The 12675-nt window shown below is 41.9% G+C and overlaps 1 protein-coding gene across 1 annotated transcript in view; it reads left to right on the top strand.

Annotated features, from left to right (window-relative positions):
- The window catches only part of CEP135 (centrosomal protein 135), a 278727-nt gene that overhangs the window by 79541 nt on the left and 186511 nt on the right, over window positions 1–12675 (top strand). The window contains exon 9 of the mRNA XM_069200895.1: window positions 6207–6272. Coding sequence (XP_069056996.1) covers window positions 6207–6272 — 66 coding nt within the window. The remainder of the gene's footprint in view (window positions 1–6206; window positions 6273–12675) is intronic.

The raw sequence follows: 12675 nt of genomic DNA, 5'->3' as shown, positions 1-12675 counted from the left end.
GCGCTGCGGTGTGGGATGGTTCCGGGCAGCGTCTACAGGTCGCAGTGCGGACAGGGGTGTCTGTTGACGACATTGGAGTTGATGGTGCTGGCGTCGATGGATCGGGGCTGCGGTGCGGGATGGTGGTTCGTGCTCCTCATGAGCGGTGTCCTAAGGCCCTGGGGCAGGCATCGGCACCGGTGTCAACAAGAGCGTCGTCGGGGATGCCCAGGCTGCGGTGTGAGCAGGCAATGCTGGACTGGAGGGCCTACAGGTCGCGGTGTGAGCAGCGGATAGGTGAAGTCGTCAGATGACGGCCTTGGTGAGACCAGGGTCGTGGTGCGAAGCGGGCAGTGTGGCGTCGGCAGGTCACGTGCAGGCCAGCAGCTTCGTTGATGGCGTCGCACTGGTTTTTCTTCTTTTACAGCACAAAACACACATGTCCCAGGGCTGCAGGTCGAGGAAACTGAAGTCTTTGATGTCCCTGAGACTTCCAACCCTTGGAGAACTTTCTCAAGCAGGATGCACAGCCAAGCTCACCCTTTGCTCTCTTTTAAGGTAGAAGCAGCAACTGCCGGCCAATCCAGCAAACCAAAACAGCAAAGGGACAGTACTCCCCCTCCAGCTCTTCAGCTCTTCTCCTTGGCAGAGGTTTCTCTTGATTCCAGAAAGATTCTAAAATTGTGGGGGTTTGGGTCCACTACTTATACCCCTTTCTGCCTTTGAAATAGGCATAATTCAAAGGAAAGTCTCTGCTGTTGACAAGATCCGGCCCTTGACACACGCCAGGGGGTGGGTCAGAGACTGCATTGTGTGAGGGCAAGCACAGCCCTTTTAGGTGTAAGTGACCACTTCTCCCTCCACTCTAGCCCAGATGGCTCATCAGGATCTGCATGCTACACCCCAGCTCACTTTCTGTCACTGTCTACAGGGAATTCACAACAGCCCAACTGTCGGTCTGACCCAGATGTGGAATACACAAGCAGGCAGAGGCACAGAAAGGTTTAAGCAAGAAAATGCCCACTTTCTAAAAATGGCATTTTCAAACAGAGAATTTAAAAAACAACTTTACCAAAAGGTGTATTTTTAAATTGTGAGTTCAGAGACCCCAAACTCCACATTTCTATCTGCTCTCAAAGGGAAGCTGTACTTTAGGGTTATTTAAAGGTAGCAACCATGTTAACGTATGAGAGAGAGATGCCTTGCAACAGTGAAAACTGAATTTGGATGTATTTCACTGTTAGGACATGTAAAACACATCAGTACATGCCCCACCTTTAACATACACTGCACCCTGCCCATGGAGCTAACTAGGGCCCACATTAGGGGTGTCTTTCATGTATAAAAAGGGAATGTTTGGCCTTGACAAGTGGGTACACTTGCCAGGTTGAATTGGCAGTTTAAAACTGCACACACAGACACTGCAGTGGCAGGCCGGAGATATGTTCACAGGGCTACTCATGGATGACACAATCAGTGCTGCAGGCCCTGGGCACCCCTTTACTAGGGGCTTACCAGTAAATCAAATATTGCAATTATGGATAAACCAGTCAACAGTACAATTTACACAGAAAGCATATGCACTTTAGCACAGGTTAGCAGTGGTAAAGTGCCCCAAATCCTAAGACCAACAAAAACTGGTCAGACAAAATAGGAGGAAGGAGGTAAAAAGTTTAGGGATGACCCTGCAAAAAGGGCCATTTCCAACACTCATGGTGGGTCTTAATGTCAGGTCATCTTCCTCTTCTAGTGAGCCTTTAAGGAGCATTTACTGTGGCATTCTGCACATGGTCTCACACCCTCCCACTAAGTTATGAGGGTCCTCTTGTTGGTGTGTCTGTACATATGCACAACCTTTAGCTATTGTATTGTCATTCTGGAGTGTGTTTTTGTTGTCAGTTCACCTCCAGTGTGTACTTCCTGCTCCTTGCAGGTTCACTTGTTAATCATGTTCTCCTCCATCATGGAGATTTTGCTTAGTGGCGCGATTATGTGCATCTGGTGGTGCAGACCACTTCTGTTCATCGGTTGTTATACCGCTAATGAAATTTATAATCCTTTTTCTCTGTCATTCCACATATGATGGTTATTTTTGTTGTTATTTCAGACCAGGTCTGAGTCTCATTCCGCATATGGCGTGATTTCTGTTATGGTCTACTAATAGGCGGGTCGCCTACAATCTCTATGATTTCGATAGAGATTTGTGTTCAGCCGCTGCTCTTCGGAGCCATTGGGTAAGCTTTTCTCTACTCTTTACCCGTTTCTTGTTCCCTATGGGGAACTTCCTTGGTACTCCTATTAGAGCTGTTTATTCCCTATTGTCCTTAGGATTTCTATGACTGCTTTTGAATGTGTCCTTTTTCATATCTTATTATTTCCATTGCTCAATTAAGTTAATACTTTTATTCCAGATCTTTTTTCTGGTTTTCTTTTCTCCAGACTCAGGGCCACCGGCTATTGCCCCTTGAGGTTCCTGCTTTCACCTTCCTTCTACCCTTTTTAGTATGGTCGTGACGGTCATCCTTTATTGTTCTGTTTTTCTGCACAACAATATCTTTATTGTCATATTTTCTTTTTGTGTCTGGAAATTTATGGTGAAGTTGTGGTCATGATTGCAGTCCCTCACTGTAAATATGTGGGGTGCTCCCCTGTGACTTTGTGGCCAGGCTCACGGATGCTCCATCTGAGTAGTGAGAGTTCTCTTCCGCATGTTTCAGTCATTTCCCTCCTTCACCTTTGATTTCAAAACAGCATTCCCATCTTTTCCATGGACATGTTTTCTAATCATTAGCCCACTGTGGCAGGGTTATACTTGTATACCACCATTGATTTATGCGATGGCTCTTGCTGTTCGTTCCCTTCCTTCCATAAGGGAGGGTTATAGTGTGCCTAGGGGATGTTGTTGACCCCTATTTGTTCATGACTGGCTTTGAGTCTGTCTTGGAGGGTTGTTTCCCCTTCTGTATGTATCTTCTTTGTTACCTGCTGTTGCTTACTGCAGGAATCTCACTAAAGGCTTTTACCCCTAGCATTGCTACTTAATTGTTGGCTCAGGGGTGAGAAGGTTTTTTCTCTTTTTCTATCATATTCCTTTCTGACCTTACAGGTTTCTAATGTCTGGTATCTAGATTCCATTCCAGGAATCAGTCTTTCTTTACTCCTTTTAGCAGTATTCTGAGTGGTCTACACTTGGCCGCTATTCCCTGCACTGGTTCTTCCTTGCGAATTAGCGATCTTGCTTCCATTCTTCTTTGATGGATTTCTTCCATTTCCATTTGTTGCTTACACCCTTTTTGTGCTTAGACTATCCTCAAAGGGTGTCTCTCTGCATTGTGTTTCTGTTCTTACTGTATCGCACAGTATCTGTCGGTTTATCAGAGCAGGTGGTTCTCCACCATCTACTTCCTTTGATGTACTGGCCTTGTTTTCAGCCTTGGTTGCTTTTGCTGTAATGATGAGTGTTTTATTTTTTCCCCTCTTCATTTTCCTCCTGTGTTGTCGCTCCGCCACAACCTTCTACTTTCTTCTTTTCTTGAATTAGGAGCACAGCTCAATATTCAGGTTTTGTGCCTTTGATGTCATGCATCCACAGTCGAGGGTTCCGATCAATCCCTCCTATGGTGTTCTGTTTTTGTTTGACATCCGTGTTGTCCAGAGTCTGTGTATGTCTCTGGACACTTTCTGCTTTGTTATATCCATGTTCTTACAAGTCTACCCCTCTGCATGGGTTCCATGGCTTGTCTTCCAGTCATCTTATTTTACTCATTGGTAACAAGCTTTTGGTACACCTTTAGGGCATTCCGTCTAAATGGCTCCCATTTTTGCTTTCTGTCTAGGCCTTTTTTTTCTCTGTATGTTCCTACACACGTTCATTCCGCTGTCAGGTTCATCCCTTTCAGTGTGATGCTTCTGCTTCTTAGAGATTTTCAATATCCATTTTGGTGCAAGCAGCATTCTGCATAGCACCATATTGGATGATTTTGCTCCTCATTCATCTGGCTAATTCTTGTGGCTCCACCTCCAGTTCTTTTTCATTACCATTTCTTAAACTGACATAATTTTTCATATCTGCTTGTGAGAGATGGGTCTCCTACTTTTTGTGTGTGTGCTACATACTTTTTCTCACCTTTGTCTTTCTCATAGCTGATCAGCTACTCCTTATTTGACTGGTTGTTTCTTACGAGACTGGGTGAGATGTGTTCGCAGCCCTCCTCCTGGGTTGCTATTGCTTTGGTATCTAATTCTAAGATAAGGAACCTGCGGCTAGTTGTCTCCACCAGATGAACAAGTTACTTACCTTCAGTAACGCCTTATCTGGTAGAGACACAGACTAGCCGCAGATTCCTTATAGACCCACCCATCCTCCCCGCTTTGGGTTCTTTGGCTTCAGTCTCGCTTCTGGGCATTCTTTTGTTGTTTTATTTTTGTGGTTGTTACATCATGATTATGTCCACCCTTTTTGGTGTATACTCTGTTCCATTGCTAGTTTCTATGTGGCTCTGCGTTGTTGTGCGATTCTAGTCACAGAAGAAACTGACATCAGCGCTTCGGGGGACGGACTATATGGACTCCGTCTACGTCATATCTGAGTACGGCACCGCTACAGAGTTGCACAACGCCTGAAGAAATGTTTCTGGATCCAGTCTGACACCTCGGGAGAATTTTAAGATGAGGAATCTGCAACTAGTCTGTGTCTACCAGATAAGCGTGAACAAAGGTAAGTAACTTGTTCATCAGTGCAATATGGTTACTCTTGGCCAGCGGCCACAGACAGGGGTTGAGAGCAAGGCCTGCAAGCAACTCCTGGTGTGCAGGGTAGAAGGCCTGGCACAGCATGGGGATGGCCACCTATGACAGCATGGCGCCCAGCAGTGAGCACCTGCTGCACACACTCGAAGACTTTGGAAGTGGGGTCTGATCTCACACTGAAGGTTGGGTGTAGGGCTTTGCTGAATGCAGGCAACCCCTGCTGCACAAGCCCGAAGTCTGTGTGCAGATTGAATTGGCCTTTTGCTGAGTTGTGTGTCGGGTCTGGCCTAAGTCAAAGTCTTGTGACCCACCCCTGATCTGCTGTGCCAAGGGCAGTGTGCAGTCGCGTTTGATGGCCCACGTAGAGTTGGCCAGCAAAGAGGAGAGGTCAGTCCCTGTGGCCAACCCCTACTGTGCATGATCACAGGCCATGCGCACCGGGGACTGGCTGCCCATGGTTGGTTGTGCGCAGGGAGCTGTAGCATTTCATTTATGATCACAAAACTCAAAAACAAAACCACTGAAAAAAACAAAGGTTAAATGAAGTTATTGTTAATTGTGCTTGTAATGGGTTAACAAATATATTTAAACAATTTTGAAAAATACTGAAATGAATACAGATAAAGTGGAGTTATGGGTGCCAATTAAAACCGGAAAACCACTGAAAAGTTATGGGTAGGCCCACAGTCCAAAACCCACACTAAAGATCTGCACAACATAACTTGTATGCCAAATGCAGTGCTTATGAACTCATAATTGTTATCCCAGCAAGAACACCTAAAAGCACAAGGTAAATCAATAGCAATACATTCACAACCCCATTTCAAAAATACTGCATTCTCTCTTTCATTGCGTTATGGGTTTTATGATTTGTAATCTCATCTGTGGAATTATTTACAACATTTGTAATTGCATCTGTCATACCGAAGGTGAGATCATGTGATCATGAGATCTGGTGTGCATGTTATGTTTTGCATGTCTGTTGTGCAAGTTATGTATTGCAAACCTAAGAATAACTTGCATATTTTAGTGATTTTTTTATTTCAATTCTCAACCATAACTCCGTTTTATCTGGGTTTTTTCAGTGACTTTCTAAGGTTTTTTAAACGTATATTAATGTGTTGTAACCAAAGCTAACCATAACTTCACTTTAACCTTTGTTTCTTCATGATTATAGGCGTAGAACGTCAGAAGACGTATTGAGTGTTTCTGCAGGCTTTTGGTTCCCCCTTTGGCCTGCTGAGTTGGTTTTCAGACATTTAAGTCTTGTAGCCCAGGTTCTGTAAAAGGGAGAATAGGATGAGGGAAATGTCAAACGTTTAGTCCCACCGCAGCAGAAAATCACCCCTGATGTTTAAAATTGATTATAACATCAAGGCATTGTTGATCCAGACACATTGTTGAATTTGTTGTTTAAAATTGATTATTACATCAAGGCATTTTTGATCCAGTTTGTTCTTTTCTTTATTTTTTTACAGATTGAAATAAAGCGACAACACAGTGAAATACAAAATCTCGAAGGCACTATATCGATGTTAAAATCCGTAAGTACTGTATACTTGAAATCAAATATTTTTATATTATGCCAGCATTTTCAGCTTTTCAGTGATCCTGATCCCTATGCAAGCTTGTGATTAAATATATGACATGTATTCTTAAGGATGAAATGTGGGTTTTAACAAATTTGTACTGCGTCCTGCAAGAATATTTCCACATTTGTTTCTGGAGACGGGCTCACTGGTTGAGTAGGCGCTGAGTATGCTTCATTGTAGTTTGAAGTACGTCCACATTATTAAACACTTATTTTTGAGGAACGCAGCTTTTTTGCATCCTGGTATTATTTAAGCAAATGTCTTCAAAGGGCATTTTTAATTATAAATGAAGAAATTCCAAGTGAAAGTAGATGGCAAGCATTGAGTGCTTTGACCTTCAGACCAAGTTCATTGCACGTGGATGGCACTCACCACCCCTCTTCTGTCTAGTCTAGTGGTTGTTGAGGAAAGGCATTGGTTTTTCCTGAAACCATGACGTCGTTATTTCTGTATGTTAATGTTTGCGATCATCCATAGTGCTCACCACAGTTGTGTCTTGATGCTTGAAGCTTATATAATAGGTATACATCACAAATTTACCTTAAATCTAAGCAGCCTATTCACAAATTGCATTTGAAAGTATTACTAATCACTTACTGCAAAACGATTTTTACAAACATACAAGCACAGATCTCTGCCAGAGTGGCACAGCTCTCCGCCCACACAGGTATATGTTTTTGTAGTAAATGTGGGAGGGTCCAGTGAGGAGTGGCTAAATATTAATTATATACTAATGAATGAGTGAGGTTTCTTTTTAAATGCTGAAAACAATAATGATATTAAATTAATATATCTTAAGAATATAAAATATTTCATTTGACGATTTACCTCGGTGTAATATTTTATTTTATTAGTTCAAGATTATTAATTAGTACTTTATTAATTTATATTTTTATTTTCCTTAAGAATATTTTTTTAAGAATGAATTAACTTTAATTATTTATTCCCATTGGAGGATCTCTGCACCGGTCTTGTGATATCACTGGCAATAAGAAAATTATATAAGGACTCAGCCTTATCACTAATCACATTTGATTTGGGTTATCACAATTCAGAATTCTCGAGTCTGCAGACGCAGTAAGAAAACAAATTACTGAGCCGAACAAATAACTGCCACTTAAACAAAATAAAGCAAATATTAGCTTCTCAGCCTCTTCTTTTGAACATTATTTGCAGAATGTCCACAATCTTGAGTTCTTCGTGGCATACTGTTTATTGCGTTGATGTGGTTGTACCCAGAAGGCAAGATTTATCTGGATCATACCAACACATTGGAAACACAAAAGCAGGAGGGCTGCCTTTCTTTTCGCTCAGTGGTTCCCTCTCCCTCTACAGGCACCCGTGGTGGTTTCAGGAGATGTTTTTGCTGCAGGTACAAGCCATTGGTGGATGAGGCCCTGTGGAATGGGTTGAGCCTGTGACTCAATGGGATTACCTCTGGCGATTACAGAGAGTTCAGGCCTGCTCTTCTGAACGAGGATTCAAGAGGTGCTTATGCCCATTGCTTCAACCCTGCTTGCTCTATGCGACAGCTTTGAAGTTGCGTGGGACTGGTGGTGCGGCCCACAATCTGCTGGTGACAAAGGGCATACACGCAGTGCAACAATGCCTTAGTTTGACCGCATCTAAGGTAGTCAGTTTACCCCTCTGCAGACTTGATGGCAGTGAAGGGAGACAACCTAGGAAGAGCTCTCAGGGAGGACTGGGAAAATCTATACTTGTTGAAGTCAGATTGCAAAGTGAAGGTGGAGATTGGACACAGGTAACAATACGGTGGACAAACAAAACAAAAGGGATTCATTAGATTTCTTTTAGCCCCCTATATATAGGCAGAGTGGAGCCGATGATGGCGGCTGACCAGATGTAGCAGAGGGTGACCCGAGGGAGGGACGAGACAGCAAAGACAACTTTGAAGACTATTTTTCATTCGATTATGAACATAGACAAACATACAAGGGCAATGGAGGTCTAACTGAAAGTCATCCTCATTATATACTAAAGTGCTGTTGCTGAAAGGTCGACTGCCTTGATGCATTCACCTAATTATGAAATGAGGTATAGGTTCAGATGCAACTGTGGCCTGCTCTATGACTACTGTCATCACTTTGCGTGATTGTGCTTGGAAGCATTGAACAGGATTTTATGGCGGCATACATGCTTCCCTAATGGATATTCTGCTTGATGGTGAAAGGATGCTCAGTAAAAAAAAAATTTTTAAAGCATGTTTTTGTAACTCTTCAACAACACCCTGTTAAAGGTACGCTCCTTGGGACTGGTCTCGCCCAGCTGAACAATTCCTTCAGCAGTATAGTCGCTTTCTCTGGTTCACTGAGAAGCTAGGCTCTCCCGGCAGCAGCAACCTTCCCAGCTGCTTCAAATTTCACAGCAATTGTTCCCCCTCCTTTGCAGCAGGGTTGGAGTCCCGACACTACCAATTTGCAATAGTGCCTTTGGGTCTTAGAACCATTCTACGATTCTTCAGCAAGGTGCTGGCTATGGTTACAGTCACGCCCAGAAGGTGAGGAGTCCACATATTACCTTAGTCCAGTCTGCCCAATATTGTTTACTATTTTTTTTAGATTCCTCATGCTCAGAGTCTATTTTTGTGCGCCTATACCAGCTTAGTTGGTCTTTCGTCACATCTCTTCCTCCATTATCTTAGGAGTTCTGCAAGCTCATTATCTGCAGTCCATAGCACTTGGTCATGTGGCATGTATCTGTGACCTATTTATAAGTGCCAGCTTCATAACGGTTGTAAATAAAGACGGTTGTCATACAGAGAGGGAATTTCTTTAAAGCGTTTTTAATAAACCTGCCAAATGTGACATGCTCCAGCCAGCTTTCACAGTAACTGGCTGTAGTTCAAATCTTAACATTCTAGTGGAACCTTAGAGGACATTTGCCATTACATCATAAATATGGCTCTTCCTTAATATGAAAACAACAAGATATAAACAAGAATGCATATGCTGTAGCACACTTACACTTAACCTAACTGATTAAGCAAAGGCCAATTGTGAATACATTTTGAATGAATCAAGAGAGAATGGAACAAATAATGTATTACATAATGAAAATAACATAAACGTGCTACACAAAATATATACATATTCATACACATATATTTTTTTCCTTTAAGATACATCAAATATTTTCTCCTTACTTTCCATGTTCCCTTATGCAGTCCTTCAGGTATGCAGGAGGTTTCCTATCTCTCTGCTCAAAAGCTATTATTCTTTCACCTTCCTTTGCACTTTCATTAACATCATCCTCATGAGAGAGTCACTTCTTCCAATCCATCTTCATCATCATAAACTCACTACACCCCTCATTACTTTGGACATTTGTCTCCACACCTTCCTACTTTCTGATATAAAGTCTCTCTCCATCTGTTCCATTTATCACCGTTTTCCAACATCACATACCAATCAAAAACTTGTTAGACCTTGTATGGGCCTCTAAATTTGAATATACCCCTTCCAACGTGACAATCTTTCACTTTCACCCCGTCACCAATTTGAAATTTTTGTCAGTTTGCTCCTCCTTGGAACAGAACACTCATATTTGTCACCTCTTTTCAACCAGCTTGGCCCAAGTTTGGTTCTGGGTTTGTGTCCCCTCCTCAATTCAGAGGGTGACTTGATAGTCCCCCTGTTCTGAGTGGTACAGTATGCCCACATCAACTCTTCGACTGCCTCACACACATCAGATCTATTGTGTACTACTATCTAAATAGTCCCTTTCACTATGCGGTTCAAGCGTACAGAAATGCCATTCCCCTAGGGATTGTAAAGGGAAGTGCGATGATGTTTAATATTATGTGCCTCCAAAAATTCCATCATCTCACTAGATGTAAGCTGGGTGACATTATCTGTTACCCAAGTGTGAGAAAATCCTTCTTTCTTAAATATCTCTCTCTATTTTGTGAGAGTTTTTCTCATGGACACTTCCCTCATAAATGTAACCCCCAACTGTTTTGAAGATATGTCAACCAAAACCATAGCAAACCTTAATTCTTGTTTGACTCTTGACAATGGACCAATAAAAACAAGCACACACTGTGCCATGGTTCATTGGGACCCTAAATATGTCCAGATTCAGACTGTGTACCTACCTTCAACCTTTTCTCACTTTCCTTGCAGTCCCAACCTCTTTCTACCCACTGAGCCATTTGCACATCAATCCTTGGCCACCAGAGGTTTTCCTTTACTCTTCTTTGTGTCATAGAATGCCCCGAATGGCCCTCAAGTGCCAATTGGATACATTTCCTCCTAAGATTTTCAGGTGGTATAAACCTATCCCCTCCCTCAAAACATTCTCCTCACTCACAGATAACTTCCTCATGATTTGAATGAAAAGTCTCACAGCAGGAGCAACCATGCTTTCCCTCCTTCCTCCTTTGAAATCCATTTTGCACACCTCCTTCAACACATTATTGTTAGTCATTTCTTGCACCCACTCATCCTTCGTAAAGACCCCAGCTCCACTTTACACTGCTTTGTCTAACCACGCCACCTTCTTTCTCCTTGTGCATCACCCGTTCTTTGTCCACTATCTCTCAATTCAAGGGTAAACGAGAAAGGGCATCCGCCTGAACATTACGCCATCCAGAACTGTGTTCAATGAAATACTGAAATTCTTGCAGACGCGCTGCCAATCTCGCTAATCTAGCTGATCCTTTGCCAGCACCTCCTGTGGCAAGTACTTTGAATAGAGGTTTATGATCTGTTCTCAGTTTGAAACTTACACCCCATAAGTATGTTCTGAAATATTATGCAGACCAGGCTGACTCAGTCAGTGAGCACTATGCAAAAGCTACAGTTTTCTCCCCTTGAAAGAAAACTACACCTACTCCTGATGTACTTTCATTCACAGTGAGAATAGTGCTCAACTTAACATCTAACGGCACCAAACGTTTTGCTGTACACACCTCCTGCTTCATGTGATCAAAGCATTTTTGTTGTTCCTAATCCCCACTTGAATGTACATCCTTTACTCAATAATTACCTTAAATCTTCCGTATTTGAAGAAAATGTTTTCTTACAAATTTGGCATAGTATTCAATTTGTCCCATAAATTACCTCAACTGGTCCTTATCTTTTGGTTGAGGAGCCATTTTTATAGCATCCCGTAGGTTTTTCTTTGGTTTCACACCTTCTCCGGAAATCTAATGACCCAAGTATTCAATTTCTTTACACAAAAACACATACTTTTTTCTCTGCAGTGTAAGACCCACTGCCAGCTATTTTTTAGAGAACTTTCCTTAACACTTGGTTATGTTGTTCCACTGTAGCCCCATATATCAAAATATAATCTTGAAGAAATTGACATGTGTGAAATCCTCAAATATTTGTGACATTAAGCATTGGAAAACACAGGCAGAAAATGATAAGCCAATCAGCATTCTTGTAAAATAAAATGTACCTTCCATTGTAATAAAGGCAGTTAAGTCCTTGGGATTGTGGTGCAATCAAATTTGATGATAAGCACTCCTCAAATCTAATTTTGAGAATAACTTACCAAAGTTAAGTAAAAGTAATAATTCATTGATATGAATTAATGGAAAATTGTCAGTAATTATATTTTAATTGACAATGCAAAGTCCCACGCAGAAACGTAGATGTACGTCAGATTTTTTGATTATCACCACTGGTGATGACCAGGGAGGAGCTTCCCCATGCTCAAATACTCCAACCTTCACCATTTCATTCAACATCTTTGATCTCTTCTCTAACTATTATTGGAACTTTCCTCACTTTGTGCTTCACTGGTTCAGCGCCATCTTTCTCCCTTATCTTGTGTACATACCCTTGCAATTCACTCATCTCTTCTCTGAACACTTCCTTTACCTCACTCAATATTTCATCCACACTTTTGTCATCAACCACCATTACTTGTTCCAGAGCTCTAGGATTCACCATTATATTCAAATCGTATTGGTGCATTCACCCTAATATAGGCGGCCCTGTTTCCACAATGTACACATTACCTTGAGTTTTCTTCCTCTGTAATTCAGTAGTTGACATAAAATAACCAATAAAATGATTTTCCTCTCCTTGATACCCACTGGACAGATGTCTTTCAGGATTAAGTTCATGCGTAACCATGTTTTATGGAATATATCTTTGGGTATAATGGTACATCACGACCTATTTCCACCATAAATTCCACATCCCTCCCATGAAGGTTAAACTATGCGTTTGGTTTAATTTTCCTCCTCTTCACATCATCTTTCTTACCTACACTTAAAATACGATCTTGAATGATTTAATTATTACTGTTACTTAACACCATTACTTTGGATTTCGGCCTCTCTTTGCACATGCGTGTATAATGGCCTTCACACCCACACTTC

The sequence above is a fragment of the Pleurodeles waltl genome, chromosome 1_2 (genome assembly GCF_031143425.1).
Source record: "Pleurodeles waltl isolate 20211129_DDA chromosome 1_2, aPleWal1.hap1.20221129, whole genome shotgun sequence".
In the NCBI taxonomy this organism is placed as follows: Eukaryota; Metazoa; Chordata; class Amphibia; order Caudata; family Salamandridae; genus Pleurodeles; species Pleurodeles waltl.
This window is presented reverse-complemented; position numbering and strand designations above follow the sequence as displayed.